This window comes from Micromesistius poutassou, assembly GCF_964030765.1.
Source record: "Micromesistius poutassou genome assembly, chromosome: 18".
Classification (NCBI taxonomy): domain Eukaryota; kingdom Metazoa; phylum Chordata; class Actinopteri; order Gadiformes; family Gadidae; genus Micromesistius; species Micromesistius poutassou.
This window is the reverse complement of record NC_140288.1, coordinates 1003627-1022531: the sequence shown is the minus strand read 5'-3', so window position 1 is coordinate 1022531 and position 18905 is coordinate 1003627. Positions and strand designations below refer to the sequence as shown.

At 51.2% G+C, this 18905-nt stretch overlaps 1 protein-coding gene across 1 annotated transcript in view; it reads left to right on the top strand.

The window, feature by feature from the left end:
- Positions 1–18905, top strand: part of LOC311363261 (ceramide kinase-like) — a 47228-nt gene that overhangs the window by 6326 nt on the left and 21997 nt on the right. Inside the window, exons 2-10 of the mRNA XM_084483230.1 lie at positions 5124–5264; positions 6512–6634; positions 7950–8075; positions 10044–10113; positions 10794–10939; positions 14063–14137; positions 15168–15320; positions 15976–16084; positions 16646–16728. Of these exons, the coding sequence (XP_084339356.1) occupies positions 5124–5264; positions 6512–6634; positions 7950–8075; positions 10044–10113; positions 10794–10939; positions 14063–14137; positions 15168–15320; positions 15976–16084; positions 16646–16728 (1026 nt within the window). The remainder of the gene's footprint in view (positions 1–5123; positions 5265–6511; positions 6635–7949; positions 8076–10043; positions 10114–10793; positions 10940–14062; positions 14138–15167; positions 15321–15975; positions 16085–16645; positions 16729–18905) is intronic.

Sequence of the window (18905 nt, the reverse complement as noted above, 5' to 3'; positions counted from 1 at the left end):
CGGCCATGTCTGAGCGCGGTACACCTTGTTGTGTGTGTTATGGTAATAAGCTACTTTAATGGTCGGGGCTTGTGTTGTACACCAACACTGGGGAAGTCATTAGTGGTGATGGGGTAATTATGGCTGGCTACTGTTAGTTTGATAACAGCTAAGTGCAAACGCCGTCCAAGCTAAGGGCCGGGGAAGGAATACACCTTTACTCAGGTGCAATTACTAAAGGCGCATTAGACGTGGATTACATTATATAGACGTCGTTAGTGTCAGATGAAAGAACTCAGGAAAACATACACTCAGAGAGAGAGAGAAAGACTCAAGGGCTCCTCAGACGAGGACTGTGTGCAGAGAGATGCCCTTAATGTTTACCATTGATGTGTTTCCTCCTCAGCTCAGCTGTTCACCGGTATCTGCTGTGGCCCAGCCCAGAGGTTAAGGCGTGTCACTCAGACCTAGAGAGAGGATAAGCTGAGAGAGAGGGAGACAACCAGAGAGAACGGGGGGAGAGAGGGAGAGACCACTACAGGGAGAGCGAGAGAGGATAAACTGAGGGAGAGGGAGACAACCAGAGACAACGGGGGGAGAGAGGGAGAGCCCTACACTGATTTGTCAAAAAGAGAGTAACAAGATAGAAAGGGAGAGGGAACAGAGAGGGAGAGACCACTAGAGGGAAAGAGAGAGAGAGTTTGACAGACCCCCGGAGAGAGGGACACAGGGAGACGTGTGAAGGTGTGTGTTTTAAAGTCGGTCGCTGGCAGAAGTCCAGTCCTTCCTCATTAGCTTCACTCCAGGGTTTACCTTCAGCTCAATAGAGGGAAGAGATGTAGACCCTCCTTCACCAGAATGACAGACATCATGTTTCTGAGGCCGGAACAACTCTGAACACGTAAACATGTGCTTCTGAAGAGCAGGGACCACAGCTGCAGCCGGACAGTTTACTGGGAAGTTGGGTGAATTTAAATTGTTCCACATTTTTGTTAAGACTGAAGTGTCTTAACATGATTGGCATTTAACAATTGATGATCACTAAATATATATATATATATATATATATATATATATATATATACACACACACACACACACACACACACACAGGATATACCAACATTGTGTTTTCATACAAATATCCTTTCTATGCCCTTTGAGTGTGTAAGTGTGACTGTGCGTGTGTCGGTGTGTAAGTAAGTAAGAAATTGTGTGTGTGTGTCTGTCTGTCCTTGTAAGAATGTGTGCCCATCTGTGTCTGTCTCTTTTTTTGTGTATCTGTGTGTGTGTGTCTGTGTGTGTGTGTGTGTGTCTGTGTGTCTGTCTGTGTGTGTGTGTGTGTGTCTGTGTGTTTCTGTGTGTTTCTGTGTGTGTGTCTGTGCGTGTCTGTGTGTTTCTGTGTGTGTGTGTGTGTTTCTGTGTGTGTGTCTGTGTGTGTTTCTGTGTGTGTGTGTGTGTGTGTGTGTGTGTGTGCGTGCGTGGGGGTCTAGTTTCCACAGGGATTACTGAAGCAAAGTAAGTGTGTGTGAATGTCAGCTCCTGCCCGGGCCTGACCCACTTCCCTGAGCGGGGGGGTCTTTGTGAGGAGAGATTTCAGGGCCCACTCCTCTGGATTAGACACGGAGGATTTCACCTCTCGGCCAGTTAGCGCTCGGGTTTAACGCTGCGGTGCTGCTGCGACCTAGCTCAACTACACCGGGCATTGAATGAGAAACGCCACTTAGCGCTGTTAGCATTGTTAGCATCGTTATGCTACAAGTCAATCTGGACTTCTTCTTTTTTTTCCACGTTCTGGCATGAATGGATCAATGCCTTGCACAAGGGAACTGTGGTGCCGTCAATGCGTAACCTGCGTTTTTTGTCTGTGTGTGTGTGTGTGTGTGTGTAGTGTCAAAGAGGTAGGTATTCCAGCCGTCTCCCAGGGTTTGTGTGTGCGTGTGCGTGCGTGTGTGTGTTCAGCGATGGAGAGGGAGAGGTCTACAGTGCGTCTCCCCATGCACGCACACACACTTCTATCGCTACGCCGACGGGAGGAGGGTGGGGGGGGGGGTTCGCCGTAGCAGGTGAGGCTGTCTTGCTCAACGGCAACTCCTCCACAGGTTGATCTGACGTCTCCCACGTTAACAAGCACCAGACTGCGGAAGACAAATGGCGTTTGCGTCTTCAGTGCGGCTATCCGTGCGTACGCCGTCCGGCTCTGAGGAGAGAAAAAAAAAAAAAAAGGTTAACGCCGTCATGACGACGCGTGAATTACAATTAACACAGTGACAAACGCTGCGATGCTAAACCGTCTATTCTCCCCACACCAAAAGTTCCTTTGCCTCAGTCAGTCACTATACGCCACCACCACAACGTCGCCGCTCATGAAGCATTCATAAAGCAATCATGGCTGCCAACACGCGGGCAGGTTTCACCCAGACACATGAATAATGCAGGAACACAACTGCTCTTTTCTCCCGCACTCCCTCCACAAATCCGTCTCCCGCCAAGCGCTAACTCAACTCTCCATTTGTCAAAAAGAGAATATTAATAGCCATAACATTATCCCGCTGCGCCGCGCGCGCGCCCCGCGCCGAACACATTCTCCTTGAATGAATTCTCCCTCCAGCGCGCCAGACGCCCCCGAAGCCTCGCTCTCCGTCTCACCTTGAAGGCTGCCTGTCGTTTTTTCCGGGGGAAGAGAGCGGGGAATGTTTGAGGAAAGTTCCTCTCTTTTATTCCCGGCGTCTCATGTGCCCTCGCTTTACCGCCGCATCTGTCGTCGTCGGCGGCGTGCGTTTGAATCACGCTGCGTCAGTCTGTCATGTTGTTACACAACCTCTGTGTGTGTGTGGGTGTGTGTGTGTGTGTGTGTGTGTTTGTGCGTCAGAGTAGCTATCTGCTTCTGAACTCACACGTTCAAAGAGGCTCCGTTCTGCTGTCCTGGTGTTTTTTATGATGTCGGAGGCTCGGAGCCGTCAACGGGCCGGTGTGTTTTATAAAATCACTTCATGAAGACGGAGTGGGACTGCAGTGACAACATTATCAACACTCTCCAACGACGGGCCGATGGAGCCTCATCACTGAGCCATCATCACAGGGCAAACACGGGTGAGGGTGCCTAACGCCAATTATGGCTGGGCCGCTTTGATGTTCTTTGAGTTATCTCACTAGTGTTGAGTCTCCTATCTGTTCCCTGCTACATTAAAGGACTCATCGTTAGTGTTATGAGCGTTGACACCTGAGTTAGTCCCCCCGGTGAACCCCAGTGAGAAGAGCCTGCGTTCCAATGCCCCATGCTGCCATACCATTCAGTACGCCAGGAAAGGATTCAGCATGTCCCAATGCAACGTATGGGAAAATGCAGTGTGCCAACAATACCAAAGGATGCTGTGTACTGCCATACTGGAGTTAGCAGTATGGTAGCCAGCATGCCTTTTGGGCTATTCTGCCCCACAACCGTCTGCGCAGCAGAAGATACGTGGGTGGCACCACAGGTGGGCTAAGCAAAAACACGTGTGATTTCAAAGGCAGCAAGCTATGATTCATGGCATGGGGCCACTTACCGCACTGATTGAACAACCAGAATTAAGTATTCTGATTGGTCAGGATACTAGATCCTCTAATAAGTAAGGGATAATGTATAGACCGCCGGTCATTATCGGGAAATAAGCCCCCGAAGGGGCTTATTTTAGATAATGATCTGCGACGTTCTATACATTATCCCGCTTATTACACGGCTACTTGCCAAAACAAAAAAATAACTTCACACGGTGTGTCTTCTTACAATTACCGTTCGTAGCGTTGATCAGCAGAGAAACAGTCCACCCAAGACGTTGACGTCGCTTAGCAACCAAATCCACTGGGGTTGATGAGTTACCGGACTGCTTGCGGAGTGATACGAGAGACGTGAATCACTCCACTTTCCTCGACAGCGGTCATTGTATGCTTAGCAACGGTCATTATTGAAAAATAATTCACCACCGGAAGTCGGGACATTGAGACAGCATTGAGAAGAGCCGTGTAACAATGGATAACAATGAAGAAGGTGTTTCTTTTTTTGCGGCTGGCTTGTTTTAAGTGCTATTGTTAAATTGACACTATAATGTCAAAGAACCAACACACTAAACTATATTCAGCTGGGTTTTCATAAATGCTCACGTTGTGCAACTGTAATCCCCCGCAGGACCTTGGAACAACCTTACCACTCAGATCACCGCTGAGCGTCAAAGTATTGATCATCAATCCTCCATTCCATGGACTCTCCATCCCCAGGCGTCGTTTGTAGATTCTGGGTGTGTTTGTTTTGACTAGCAGGGGAGCGGTGCACTGCCAAGACACAGGGCATCAACGAGCACTCTCCCTGATGGATGAGGAGTTTAGGACTGTGAACACTCAAATCAGCCGTTCAATCGGCCATCGCCGAGTTTCAAAGAGCCGTATTTTCGTCTGGGGGTAGCCAGACAGGGTGGGCACACCCGCGCCCACAGACGCATAGCTCTGTTAGTACCCTCGACTGAGGAGAGCTCTCTGCACCGGCCAAATGTCGAAACAATATCTGTGCATTCGATTTAACTGTTTTACTGTGGTGTGTGTGTGTGTGTGTGTGTGTGTTTGCCTGAGGATGTGTGTTATATGTGTGTGTGTGTGTGTGTGTGTGTGCGTGTGTGCGTGATGGTAAGTCTGCAGGTGTGTTTTTTGTGTGTGTCTGTGCATGCCTGTTGCAGCATGGGCGATTTAAGGTGTTATACGTGTGTGTGTTAGTGTCTATGTGTACAGGTGTCTAGTGCGTGTGTATGCGTGTGTTTGGGTGTGTACATCAGAGAGTTGTATTAAAGCCATCTCCTGGGGTTTGTGTGTGTGTGCATGTGTTTCTGTCTGTGTGTGTGTGTGTGTGTGTGTGTTTGGGTGTGTACATCATAGAGTTGTATTAAAGCCATATCCTAGGGTTTGTGTGTGTGTGTGTGTGTGTGTGTGGTTGTTTCTTTCTATGTGTGTGTGCATAAGTGTGTGTGTGTGTGTGTGTGTGTGTGTGTGTTTCTGTCTATGTGTGAGTGTGTGTGCGTTCATGCATGTGCGTGCGTGCGTGTGTGCGTCAGAGCGGTATTCCAGCCGTCTCCCAGGGTCATAAATCACAGCGTTCCTGTTGTGCCTCTCGTCAGCGGCGTGCCGCGGCCTCCAGGTGTGTGAGATTGTGGCGGTCCAGGACGGGGACGGCGGTGCACACACCGCCATCACCAAGCCCGGAGAGGGCGAGGCGGTTGCCAAGCAACGCACGAAGCCCCACCCCTACGCCTTCACAGGTACGCCGTCAAACCGTCAACATCGTGAATCAACCTCATGGGCTCCACGTCGCTCAGAGTGGCTCTGATTGGCCGTCACGCTCAAGAGACGCTGGCCCCAGACCAGAGGTTTAATTAAGGTCCTACGTCAGAGGGGAGGGATAAACGAACGCCGGGAGTGTTGTCCCAGCAGTGCCACCGGTCAGTCGTGGCCGGCAGATCCAAAAGCACCCAGGATAGACGTGCTGGAGCGCTTACGACCTCACTCTGAACCATCCTCACCGCGAGGATGAGGAGGAAACTCCCTCGAACCCGGTGGGGAAACAGAAAGGACTGGGGGGCGTTTGATGCAGAGGTGTGATTTGTGAGCCAGAATGAGCCTGTGACAGACAGAACAACTACAACACCATTTGTCAACGTTGTTGACTTTCCGTTCCACCAACAGTTAGCTACCCATCTCCATATCTCAAGACTTCAGAGCGTCCTCACCGTGATCTGAGAGTCTAGACGGCGTTCTCCGCTGGCGTCCCCATCGATCACGCCCCAAACGTCAACATCGCCCCAACGCCCGCGCTATCCGGCGCAGAGCGGAAAGCCCCATCGCCGCCGCTCCCGTCTCCGCTGCAGGTCGTTCATCAAGCGTCGTGACCTCAGATGAAAAACACAGAGAAGGGCGCGGCAATGTTCCGACATCATACCCCGATACTCCCGTCTTAAATACACACATCTGATCTGACACTCCTCCTCCTCAGCCTCTGATACACACGTCTGACACTCGCCGTTAACCCCTCCGACCCATCCCACTCACGCAGCCCAGCCGGCCGAGCTACGCTAGTTCACGTCTCACACAAGCTGCACAGCCAGTCAGCTCGGACAGAACTCGGTCATTGATTTTGTTTTAACCCCTGAAAGTCTCCTGCCTGCCAACGGGGAGGGTTGGGCTCAGTCTTACACAATACGTCTTTAAAGTACACAACAAAAATGTTAAATGAAAGTCACTGACGTCCGAGTGGTTAATCTGTTAATGAATCGTACAGCTCTACATCTATGACACGGTCTTTGTTGACATTCCGCTGCCCACTCGTTGCTGAATCACCAACACCACCCGCTGACTGATTACAGGTGACTCCGCCTGGTCTTCACCTCTTCCACCCGTTTCCCCGTGTGTTCCAGCGTGCTACGTCGGGCGGTCACTGATTACAGGTGACTCACAGCCACCTCACCTCTGTCAGGTGTTCACCTCTCGTTCCTGTTCTCCTGTGTTCCAGTGTGCTACGTCAGGCGGTCGGCGCGGCACCGCTGGCTGAGCCGCGACGTCACGTTCCGCTGCCCCGACCGGGGCCTCCAGCAGCAGTGGATCACAGCCGTCCAGCAGAACCTGGCCTTGCTCAGTACGTTGGCCCGTCCCCGCCCAAGGATGAGAACATGTTCTGATTTTACCATTTTTTTCCTTTCCGATACCGATTCCGAATCCTGAACTTAAGTATCAGCCGATACCGAGTGTACGCCGATACATTGATAATACTTACAGCGCTTGTTCTTATTGAAGGGTTCTCTTATAGCAGCAATGTATATTCGGTTGACTAACTGTCGACGATTCTTTTTTTCAGAACTAGATCATTTACAATCATGATAGTAGTTTCTAGTTTCTAGCGTGAGCGTCCGTGTTTTTGCGACTTCGTAGCTCGAACGCACAGCGATGGGAGATGACACGTTTCCCATTACGACTCTCCACCTCAGACCGTTAATGAACGCGGCACACATGAAAGAACACGTGAAGAACACACATGAAGATAAGAAGATAAGACACCGATCGACTTATGGGGTTATTACACCTCGACATTAATACTCCAAACCTTTTGTCCTGTGTAATGCTCCCAAACGTGGCGAATGAAAAAAAATGTAAATGGGGAATGAATAAAAGATGAGACGGGTTGTTGTGGGGGAGGTGAAAATGTGCAGATGCAGGGAGATGCAGACAAGCGTCCCCCGCCAGAGCAAACTGGAACCATCCAGCTGTACAGTTTGTAAGAAGTGGCTGCTTTGATGTGTGTCTACATTGTACAGTACAGAGACATTACACAGTGTGTTACATCTTGCTGTAGTTTGAAGGATGGAGACTAGAAGGGCCCGAGCATGTAAGGGCCCTTTGATCCAGGACCATCTACTGCTTAGGGCGTTAGGGCTCCGAGCCCGGAAGGTTCTGTGTTGAGATCCCCAACGTCCACAGTGCAATGCATGTATTTCACTGTACATCGCTTTGGACGGCCTGCTAAGTGAATGACTATAGGGGCACTCACCATCAGAACATTCAGCGATAGATGAGCAGGGAGTATCTCTCTCTCTTTCTCTCTATCAATAATATATTAGATATAATATACAAGTTTGGTTTGTTGATGTCCTGCTAATTGTTGTCTCAAATAGCTCAAGGTTAAAGGTAATCTTCATAATTGCATTTGTAGCGTGTTTCCTTAATCTCTGATGACAAATCCTCCTCTGTCTGTCTGTCTGTCTGTCTGTCTGTCTGTCTGTCTGTCTGTCTGTCTGTCTGTCTGTCTGTCTGTCTGTCTGTCTCTCTGTCTCTCTCTCTCTCTCTCTCTCTCTCTCTCTCTCTCTCTCTCTCTCTCTCTCTCTCTCTCTCTCTCTCTCTCTCTCTCTCTCTCTCTCCCTCCCTCCCTCCCTCCCTCCCTCTCTCCCTCCCTCCAGGCCATCGACCACGCAGCCTGCTGGTGTTCATTAACCCCCACGGGGGCCGGCAGCTCGCCGTGTGGATTTACGACCGCAAAGTGGCGCCGCTGTTTGCCCGCGCCGGCGTCTCCGCCGATGTCATCAGTGAGTCTCCTCCCCCCCTCCCCCCCTCGCAGCGCGTTAGTGCTTTACACATTAACACGGGGGTAACTAATGACACGCCACGGGCGGCGAGATGGATCTCCATGGCGACCCTCGTCGGACCCCCACCACCAACACCTCCCCCACCCTTGCGAAACACGACACACGACCGCCATCATCCCCCTGTCCCGTCGTCGTCGAGGCTCGGCGTACAAAATTACCGCCATCTGTCTCACGACGTCGCCGCGGCGATCGGGGCGCTGGGTTTTCGTGGGACTCAGCGGGGGGGAATCCAAACACGATCTATTATTCAGGGGGGCGCCGCTGGGCGCAGCGGTGGGCGGAGTGGTGGGCCGCGGCCGGCTCCCCACCCCCACGACGAGAGCGGCGCTCCCATCAAACCCAGCTTCACTGGTTCTGCCCGGCGTGCAGCACATTAACGTCCACCTGCAGGGCGTTCAGCTGACTGCTTTTATCCAAAGCGACTCACGAGCACAAACTCACACGCACGCGTTCAGACGCCGACGGTGGAGTCGACCGCGCTGGGCGACAGCCGGCTCGTCAGGACTAGTTAGGGTGAAGCGTCTCGCTCTGGGACACCTCGACACCAGCCAGGAGGCTGTGGCCATTTCTCTGAGACTGCAAGGGAAGCTCAGCGTCCCCTGAAATTTCCAAAATGAAATGGTCAAATATATATACTGTTGTGTTAACAGTTCATTGACTAAAAATGCGTTAGAACGCGTCCATCTCGAAGACGAGGTCGTTCAGAATCAGCTGCTTATCGCAGGTCGACTGACTCGTCAGTCGACCTCGTCAGTCGACCGGCGACTTATAAAAAGTCGCCGGAGCTCTCTTCAGTCCTCAGTCCCATCGCAGATTTTGCAAGCGAGTCGAAAGACGAACTGCAACCTATTTCTTGATATTTGCTTGGCGAAATTGCTAAACAATTTTCATCATACATTTCATACACGTATTCACACAATTCATTGCTTCAATTTAACATAATTCCCACATTTCCTTGTTCAAGTTTAATATAGTTTTGATAGTTGGCCATCACTTTGATTCAGGAAGCCTGAGGTCTGAACTTCGAGTCCTGTATTCAGATCAGGACTTGCAGGGTGACAGGGGAAAGCTGTGTGATTTCTTGGTGTTCCTTAAAGACATGGAGTTGGACAGTGCAATGCCTCGGCTTTACAAACTGTTCTCATTAGTGGCAACAATTGGAGCTACATCTGCAGGTGTAGAAAGGAGCTTCTCCTGTTTAAAGCGGCTCAAGTCCTACACCCATAACACGGCCATAATACGGCCAAGGCCGTTTAAGCAGCCTAGCTCTGCTGGCCATTGAGAGGACACTGGTCAAGTCAGTGGAAAAGACAGCTAGTTGGTATGACAGGGCATTTCCTTGAAAAGGAGCATAGAGCATAATTAACACACATATATATATATATATATATACATACATAAATTGACAATTTATATGATGTAGGCCGAAAATTAGCTTCCCCTCTTTGAAAGACCAGCAGCCAACCAGAACCAGAACCGCATATAACCAGAACCAGAACCCTTTACATATAGACCAGTAACTGGTTTACATACAGACCAGTGCCTGGTGTACTAGTTGCTGGTGCACTAGTGGTTGGTGCACTAATGACTGGTGCACTAGTGGCTGGTGTACCAGTAGCTGGTGTACCAGTAGCTGGTGTACCAGTAGCCGGTGTACACACTGTGTGGTACGGAGGGCCTTCCCCACCTGGGATATGATTAAACCATCACATCTCGGTGCGGCTGCACTCTCTGAGCAGGCCAGCGCCACAGAGGTATCTGTTACTGCTGTCTCTCAGGAGCGCTGGTCTGTCCTCCCGGTCAAGCGTCTCCGATCCCAATCAAAGCTCAGCGGTCGGGTTCAGCCCTCTGAGCGTCACTCTCCTCCCGCCCCACGCCTCATCCTTGACATCCAATCTGTGTCCATAGTTACGGAGCGCGCCAATCACGCCCGCGACCACTTGAGAGAGCAGCGCGGCAATCTGGACAAGTACGACGGGTGAGTCATCTTTCTCCTCCTGTGTGTGTGTGTGTGTGTGTCTGTGTCTGTGTGTCTGTGTGTCTGTGGGTGTACCGTGTGTGTGTGTGTGTGTGTGTGTGAAGGACCTTTTGGATGGAGGGTCTCCCTGTCTGTCGGGGTGGTGTGTGTGTGTTGAGGTGGTGTGTGTTTGTGTGTGTGTTGAGGTGCTGTGTGTTTGTGTGTGTGTTGAGGCAGTGTGTGTGTGTGTGTGTGTGTGTGTGTGTGTGTGTGTTGAGGTGCTGTGTGTGTGTGTGTGTGTGTGTGTGTGTTGAGGCGTCCTCTCTCTGGTCCTCAGCGTGGTGTGTGTGTGTGTGTGTGTGTTGAGCTGTCCTCTCTCTGGTCCTCAGCGTGGTGTGTGTGTGTGTGTGTTGAGCTGTCCTCTCTCTGGTCCTCAGCGTGGTGTGTGTGTGTGTGTGTGTGTGTTGAGCTGTCCTCTCTCTGGTCCTCAGCGTGGTGTGTGTGTGTGTGTGTGTGTTGAGCTGTCCTCTCTCTGGTCCTCAGGGTGGTGTGTGTGTGTGTGTGTGTGTGTTGAGCTGTCCTCTCTCTGGTCCTCAGCGTGGTGTGTGTGTGTGTGTGTGTGTTGAGGTCCTCTCTCTGGTCCTCAGCGTGGTGTGTGTGTGTGTGTGTGTGTGTTGAGCTGTCCTCTCTCTGGTCCTCAGCGTGGTGTGTGTGGGGGGAGACGGGATGTTCAGTGAGGTCCTCCACGGTCTGGTCTCCGGGACCCAGGTGGCCCGCGGCGTGGACCAGGACCGCCCCGACGCCCCGCTGGCGCCCTGCTCTCTGCGCATCGGCATCATCCCCGCAGGTAGGGGTCGCCACGGTAACGGGAAAGCAGGCAACGCGATTGGCCCGAGACAATGACAATAATGATACATTTAGATTTATACTTTATACTTTATGCATGGATAAAGGTCACAATAGTATCGCAGAGTCACAGTAAGAACACTGTCTTGCGTGTAGTAGTAGTAGTAGTAGTAGGAGGAGTAGGAGTAGGAGTAGGAGTAGTAGGTGTAGTAGTAGTAGTAGTATTGACATAGTATAGTAGTAGCAGCTGCAGTAGCAGTAGTAGTAGAATAGTAGTAGCAGTATTGACATAGTAGTAGTAGTAGGTGTAGTAGTAGTAGGTGTAGTAGTAGTAGTAGTAGTCTGAGTAGTAGTAGTAGTAGTAGTCTGAGTAGTAGTAGTAGTAGTAGTAGTAGTAGTAGTAGTAGTAGTAGTAGTAGTAGCAGCAGTAGCGGTAGCAATAGTATTGACATAGTAGTAGCAGTAGTTTTCTCTTTCAGGTTACGTCCACAGAAATGCACTCCCCGCAACAAAGCTTGACTGACAGTTATTTACCTGTTCATTGTATCATTTTATATTGTAATGTAAGCCACAGCTGCCCTCTGAATCTGAAATTTCAGATTCCATACACAGCAGCCTTTTATCTCCCGAGAGTGTTTGGTTTGTTCTCCGCGACGCTAATCCCTGAACCCTGTAGTTTAAACAGTTAGTAGACCGCACAGGAAGGTAAACAAGGGCGCCCGGCTACACTCACACCGCCTGCTTGTCTACCTAGAACACACACACACACCGACGTCCGTCCAGGCACCGACCAACAGTCGCGCTTTCACTCCTCAAAGAAACTACCGTAACAACACGGTCCACAAATCAGTCGGCTACGTCTGTTTCAAACTACTCATTTAAGAGCTTTAATAGAAGTGTAATTTGTTCGAAATGCCAAACCACCCGTCCGTGACCTGCCTCTGTTTGAGCCAATTTAGAATTTACACCGCTCCCTCTCATCTCCGCTCAATTAGGGCAGCTTTCCACTGATTGGTTCAGGATTGGTCGACAGGTGTGTGAATGCAACACTTCTCACTGGTGGAGAAACATAAGGAAGGATCAGAGAGCAAGTTCAGTTGAATGCTTTGCTTACATGACACCTCTCTCTTCTCTTTCTCCATCTCCATCCCCCTCTCATCTCTCTCTCCATCTCTCTCTCCATCCCCCTCTCATCTCTCATCTCTCTCTCTCTCTCTCTCTCCAGAGCGAGATGGAGAGATGATTGAGAGAGATAGAAAGGCTGAGGAAAGCGAGAGAGAGAGAGAGAGAGAGAGAGAGCGACTGAGGAGAGAGAGGGAGGTTGAGGAGAGAGATAGAGAGGCCAAGGAGAGAGATAGATAATAGTAGGATGGACAGATGGATTAATATCTACCTATACTTTAGTTTATACCTTAGAGATTTGTTTTCCTCCTTTTAGGAGATGAAACACCGAAAAAGAAAAGACACATAATACCTCCTTCCCTATTCGGTTTTGACTTTCAGAAAGCGACCCAGCTCCATTCACCACGGAGCCGTCACACTCGGGTGGATGTGAGTCGGAGCGGAGACGTGCATTCAGAGAGACACGCTCTTCAGACCGCTCAGCGAGATCACTCACACACACACACACACTCACAGGCGGCCTGGAGGGGGGGCCCAGAGAACCCCCCCCCTGCCGCCCGCTGTTGTTCGCTCACCTGGGAGGAGGACAGCGATAATGGAGGCCGTCCCACAGACACACGGACACAACCGCTCTTCCGCTCGCTCACGTTGTGTTGTGGATAAGTTGGACAATTTTACCCTTTTTTTCTCTCTCTCTGTTGTGGCCGTCGTCGGCCCATACTGATTTGTTCCCAGGTGATTCGTTCACGGCTGAAGGTGTTGAGCGGGATTCGCTAGAGGACGTTATTGGCTAGAGAGAGGGCGGGACTTTAAGTGACATGGGTTTGGACGGTGAGAGGGCGGGACTTTAGGATACAATGGTTTAGAGGTGAGAGGGCGGGACTTTAGGATACAATGGTTTAGAGGAGAGAGGGCGGGACTTTGGGATACAATGGTTTAGAGGAGAGAGGGCGGGACTTTAGGATACAATGGTTTAGAGGTGAGAGGGCGGGACTTTAGGATACAATGGTTTAGAGGAGAGAGGGCGGGACTTTAGGATACAATGGTTTAGAGGAGAGAGGGCGGGACTTTAGGATACAATGGTTTAGAGGAGAGAGGGCGGGACTTTAGGATACAATGGTTTAGAGGAGAGAGGCGAGAGAGAGGGCGGGACTTCCGGTAGAGGAATATCTGTTTCCATTACGTGCTTATTTTGTTGGGAAGTGATTGGGAAATACTCCACAATAACTCACTTTGTCTTGTAACTTCTTGTCACGTTCTGTTAATTGGGGGTACACAGCTGATAGGAAGTAAGAGAATGTGACTTGCGTTGCGGTGTCCTGGGGCATGGTTCCTCAGCCTAGTCTACACCGGAACGGCGTTTTTCCTCGACACAAAACAACAGGTTTCTAAAAACCCTCCTCGATTCAGGTGGATGGGATCGGAGCCCCCCCTGGAACCTGATTGGCCACCCCAGGTGCCACCCTCCCGCGTTCGACCCCCCCCCCCCCCCGTCGACAACCGCGGTCGCCCCCCGTCGACAATCGCCTTCGCCACCCCCCCCCCCCCCCCCGCCAGCATCACGTCCGCCAAACGTTTATTTATTCAAACGACGGCGTGTGACGGTGAGGGGTCCCTCGCCTCGCTGAGCCACTGGCTCAACAGCTCAGAGGAAACGACACGCTTCACACGACTCAGTCTGGACGGAGGGGGGGGGGGGGTCACCACACACACCCCCGGGGGAAGACGTCAGGACAAATGGAAAACTCTCAAAACAAAAGCGCTGTTTGTTTTCCACCGCTCATCCTCGTCCTCCGCCATAAAAAAAAAATAAAGAAAGGAGAGAAATCGCAGAAGCATCCAGAGCTTCAGACTCTGAAGCACGCGGTGTTTGACCCGGTCAAACTAAACCCCCGGCCTGTCGCTTTACTTTGAATGGAATGGACACGAGGAGAGACGTCTTTGAAGGTCTTTGAAGGTCTTTCTCTCTAACCCCAACCCTTTTAAAATGTGTTTATCGTAGGCTCCACCGACTGCATCTGCTACAGCACCACGGGCACCAACGACCCAGTGACCTCTGCCCTGCACATCATCCTGGGTGAGTCACGGGGCGTTCTGACTCCCAGCCAAAAAGGGTTCTGGGTTCGATCCCCGATGTATGACGTCCTCGAGCAGGATGGTCATCACTGGTGATGGGTCGTTCGCGAGCGGATCAGTTTGAATGAACGACTCTTTGACAAGAACCGAAGAACCGACCTGATTCCCCCGTTTCAGTTCGTCGCGTTCGTCTCGTTCGTTCCCCGAGACTCGACTCCCCCCCGGCTGACGTCACTGACACTGAACGTGTTAGTGGTGAAAGGAACTTAGTTAATGTTGTATTGTTGTGTTGATTGATCACTGGTTGATTGGTCTGACCGACTCGGCTGAGAACCGTGATTCACCGCTACCGGAAACGCGACTGGACGAACGATTCGAACGGTTCTTCTTGGCGAACTGACCGATGCAAACTGATTCAAGCAAACGAATCATGAAATCCATCACTAGTCATCACCCCTATCTTCTCCTTAATGACATGCGTTCTCTGTGGATCCCTCTGGATTCAAGCATCAGCTAAATGACCACGTGGTTGAACAAACTCCTCTGTTAGTACACAGGAACTGTCTTCTGGTTTTTGGTGATGGTGTGGTCCTCATATCGTCATTAAAAGGGTCTAGCGCACCACACACACACACATTTAATACACATACACACACGCACAGACACAAACACAGCAACTTAACACCTAGACACTTTACACACAAAGACATTACACACACACACACACACACACACGTTCACACACACACACACGTTCACACACACACACACACACACACACATACACACACACACACGTTCACACACACACACACACACACACACACACACGCGCGCGCGCGCACACACACGCACACGCACACACACACACACGTTCACACACACATACACACACACACACACGTTCACACACACACACACACACACACACACACACACGCGCGGTATCCCAGCCCACTGGGGAGTGTGAGGACACTGCCATCCAGTGTCTGATTGGTCTCTCTGACGGCGCCCCCCCCCCCCCCCTGCAGGAGACTCCCAGCCCGTGGACGTCTGCTCCGTCCACAGCGACAACACCTTCCTGAGATACTCCGTCTCCCTGCTCGGCTACGGTTTCTATGGCGACGTGCTGGCCAACAGCGAGAGGAACCGATGGATGGGCCCGCTGAGATACGACCTGGCAGGTGAGCCTCGGCTCTTAGGATTTAGTTTTTTTTTAAATCGAGCGGCCTGAACCGTAGTTCACCACCAGGGGTCAAAGGTCAAAGGGTCAGCGCGTTGTTTGTGTGTGTCTTTGTGTGTGTGTGTGTGTGTGTGTGTGTGTGAGTTTCTGTGTGTTTGTGTCTTTCTGTCTGTCCATGTGTGTGTGTGTGTCTCTCTTTGAGTGCGAGTGCGAGTGTGTTTGTGTATGTTTTTCTGTCTGCCTGTCTGTCTGTGTTGTGTGTGTGTGTGTGTGTGTGTGTGTGTGTGTGTGTGTGTGTGTGTGTGTGTGTGTGTGTGTGTGTGTGTGTGTGTGTGTGTGTGTGTGTGTGTGTGTGTGTGTGTGGGTGCCTGAACCGTAGTTCACCACCAGGGGTCAAAGGTCAAAGGGTCAGCGCGTCGGTGGAGACGCGAGGAAAAAGCGTTTTCTGGAGGCGCTGTACGGCCCTTCCTGTAAGACGCTCTCTGCCCGCAGAGCCCCAGAGCCGCCCTGGTATGATCCTAACGGTACGACGGTGGTACTGTCAGGACCAGACCAGGGCGGCTCTGGTCTGGTCCTGACGGTCCGACGGTGGTACCGCGGGGGCAGTGACGCAGACAGTGTGTGTGTGTGTGTGTGTGTGTGTGTTCTTCTTCCAGGGGTGAGGACCTTCCTGAGCCATCACTACTACGAGGGAAGCGTCTGGTTTGTTCCGGCCGCGGAGACGCAGGGGCGGCCCGGGGGGGCGCGGGAGCAGTGTGTGGCTCGGTAAACACACACACACACACTCACAGTACACGGATCACGGTGGAACAGGACGGCACACACCGGGGGGGGGGGCTCTGACGGGCCAACACAGAAGAGGTTCCACCCTGGAGTCCCCTGAATGTATGGACCACCGTCACTAAGAGAAAAGAGAAAGTCCCAACTCACAACTCTGAGTCGCTCACCAGCGACAAGAGACCCAAGACTCACCCTGCTCAGAGTTCACCTGGACTCTGCATAGCCTCACTCCCTTCCCCCACCCCCCCCCCCCCCCCCCCCCCCCCCCACCCTCTTAGGCCCTCTCACCCCACTCATCTTACCGTTGTTCGTCCTGGCACTTAAAAACAGTACTTAACATCGTGTCGCATCTTATCCGAGCTATGTTTTTGTATACAGGGAATGTTAGGTTAACCTAACAAATGTACTTATCGTAAGTCGCTTTGGATAAAAGTGTCTGCTAAATTCCCTAAATGGAAATGTAACATAGATAAGTATAGGATATGTAGTCTGTGTTGATGCACTTCATTAACACCGAGGTGCTTTTGCGTTGTGCTGGTCTTACAGGTGTCGCGTGTGCCAGCAGGGGTCCTGCTCGGAGAAGATGGAACTAAAACATTTATCAGAAGATGAGGACAAGTTTATCAAAGGTGAGCTCTACGCTTCTCCTCTCGTCTCGCTTGGTACGGACACTTTTGCCCGTAGATTGAGTTTCTACCTCCTACTCGATTTTTTAAGGTGCAGTTTGTGGTAAAAAAAGGCGCACAAATCATTGTTGGAAAAGTGAGAGAGTGGCTGTGGCCGCGTGATGCCTCACCTATGGCCGACTCATTCACTGTGGGTCACAGTCGCAGTCATACGTGAAAATTACATTGAAAATACAATTCTGAGGCGACAGCGGAGGAACCGGCCAAGCGATTCTTTAGAGTCCAGTATTGCTGCTGAGATCTCTGACCCGACCGCAACCGCCCAATCCTAACGCATCTCTGCAGCAATACCTTAACTCAACCATCTCTAATCTAATACCATAACTTAACAATCTAGAACCCAAAACCTTAACTTAATCTAAGGCCCAACACCTTAACTTAACCATCTCAGACCCAACGCCTTAACTTAACCATCTCAGACCCAACGCCTTAACTTAACCATCTCAGACCCAACGCCTTAACTTAACCATCTCAGACCCAACGCCTTAACTTAACCATCTCAGACAAGTGGGGGGCGGGCCTCCCTGAGGAGGAGGTGCAGAGGAACACTGCAAGGGAGGAGGATAATGGAAGGAGGCGCAGGGAGGAGGAGCAGGGAGGAGGAGCAGGGAGGAGGAGCAGGGAGGAGCGGGGGGGGGGAGGAGGAGCAGGGAGGAGGAGCAGGGGGGAGGAGTAGGGAGGAGCAGGGGGGGGGGAGGAGCAGGAGGAGGAGCAGGGAGGTGCTGCAGGGAGGAGCAGGGGGGGAGGAGGAGGAGCAGGGAGGAGGAGCAGGGAGGAGGGACAGGATAGGAGGAGGATTTAATATAACGTAATGTGGGGCAAGGTTGGCAGACTGTATTAAAGAGCCACAGGGGGAAGCGGCTATTAGAAAGGGTTCAGGCACAGGAGCTGTCAACAAACACATTAACCACTGATCCAATATAAATGACTGACAGCGAAGTGCGCACCCAAGTGTCACCCTTTATAGGCGCCGCGCGCGAGCGGCGCGGAGCCTGACGATGTAATCACGGCCCGTTGTGCAGCGTTGCGAGGGGAGCAGCCCAACGCGAGAGCACGCAGAGACACAAACACCAGCGCATTATTCTGAACCCCGGATGATGAATCGCCCAAAATAGTTCAGTCATTTCTGTTATTAGTGTGTGATTCCTACAGGTCTCTAAGGAACTCCCGGTTCCCGTTTTTGAAGTCGCTGAGAACCCCCCCCCCCCCTCCCCCTCCCTCCCCCTCCCTCTGCAAACCAGCAGGGGGGGGTTGAGTGAGGGGGGGGGAGGAGGGTGATTATATCAGCCACCACAAACCGTTTAGCAGCGTTTGGGTGTTGGTTGGTCTCCCAGTGTGGTGGCGGGGGTGACTGTCTGCGCGCCGTCAAAGCGTCTGTCCTTGGGTATTTATCTCGCAGTCCATCTGTTCGTCTGATCGCTTCTGTCACAGCTAATGAGCGGGATTCAGTGAACTAGGGGTCTCAGAATCACGGATTGTGTGTACACAGCGTACACACACATGGTCGTGAATCCTTTATACACGCGCGCGCACGCACACAAACACGCACACACACACGCAGGAAAAACAAAGAAATGGCAAGACTTAGTTAGAGCGCGGAGAGCCTTTGGATAACAATATATTTGTTATCTGTCATATTGCAACTTGGGGTTAAGGAGGGGTAGTTCCGCTCCCGCAGACAGGAAGTTGTTTGGTAACAAGGTCGTCTGAATGACAACCACTCAAACATCTTTCACCTACTGAAGGATGTTCCCTAAGTGATACTGCCGACTCTTGGACGTTTTCATTCTGAAATACGGTTCAGCAAATACACTGTTGAGTGTTTCCTTGAAAATGTGTTTCAAAAGGGCATATCTTTTCTTATTAATTTTTTTGTTTGCTTTTGATTTAAGGTGACTTTTCTGGTGACAGTTGTTTGTTGTTTACCCTTGTAGTGAGTGCTTTGCAGAAGTGTCTACAAAAGCGCAATATGAACAAAGGGTTGAGGATCCTTCGTGTTAAGTATATTAAGGCCCTTTAATAACCTCAGACTGACCTGTTGGTAACGACAGTGAGGTGCAGAATCACATCGCTCTTTCTTCTGCTAGTTTTCTGACAAGCGTTCTCGTTGGACGTTGTCG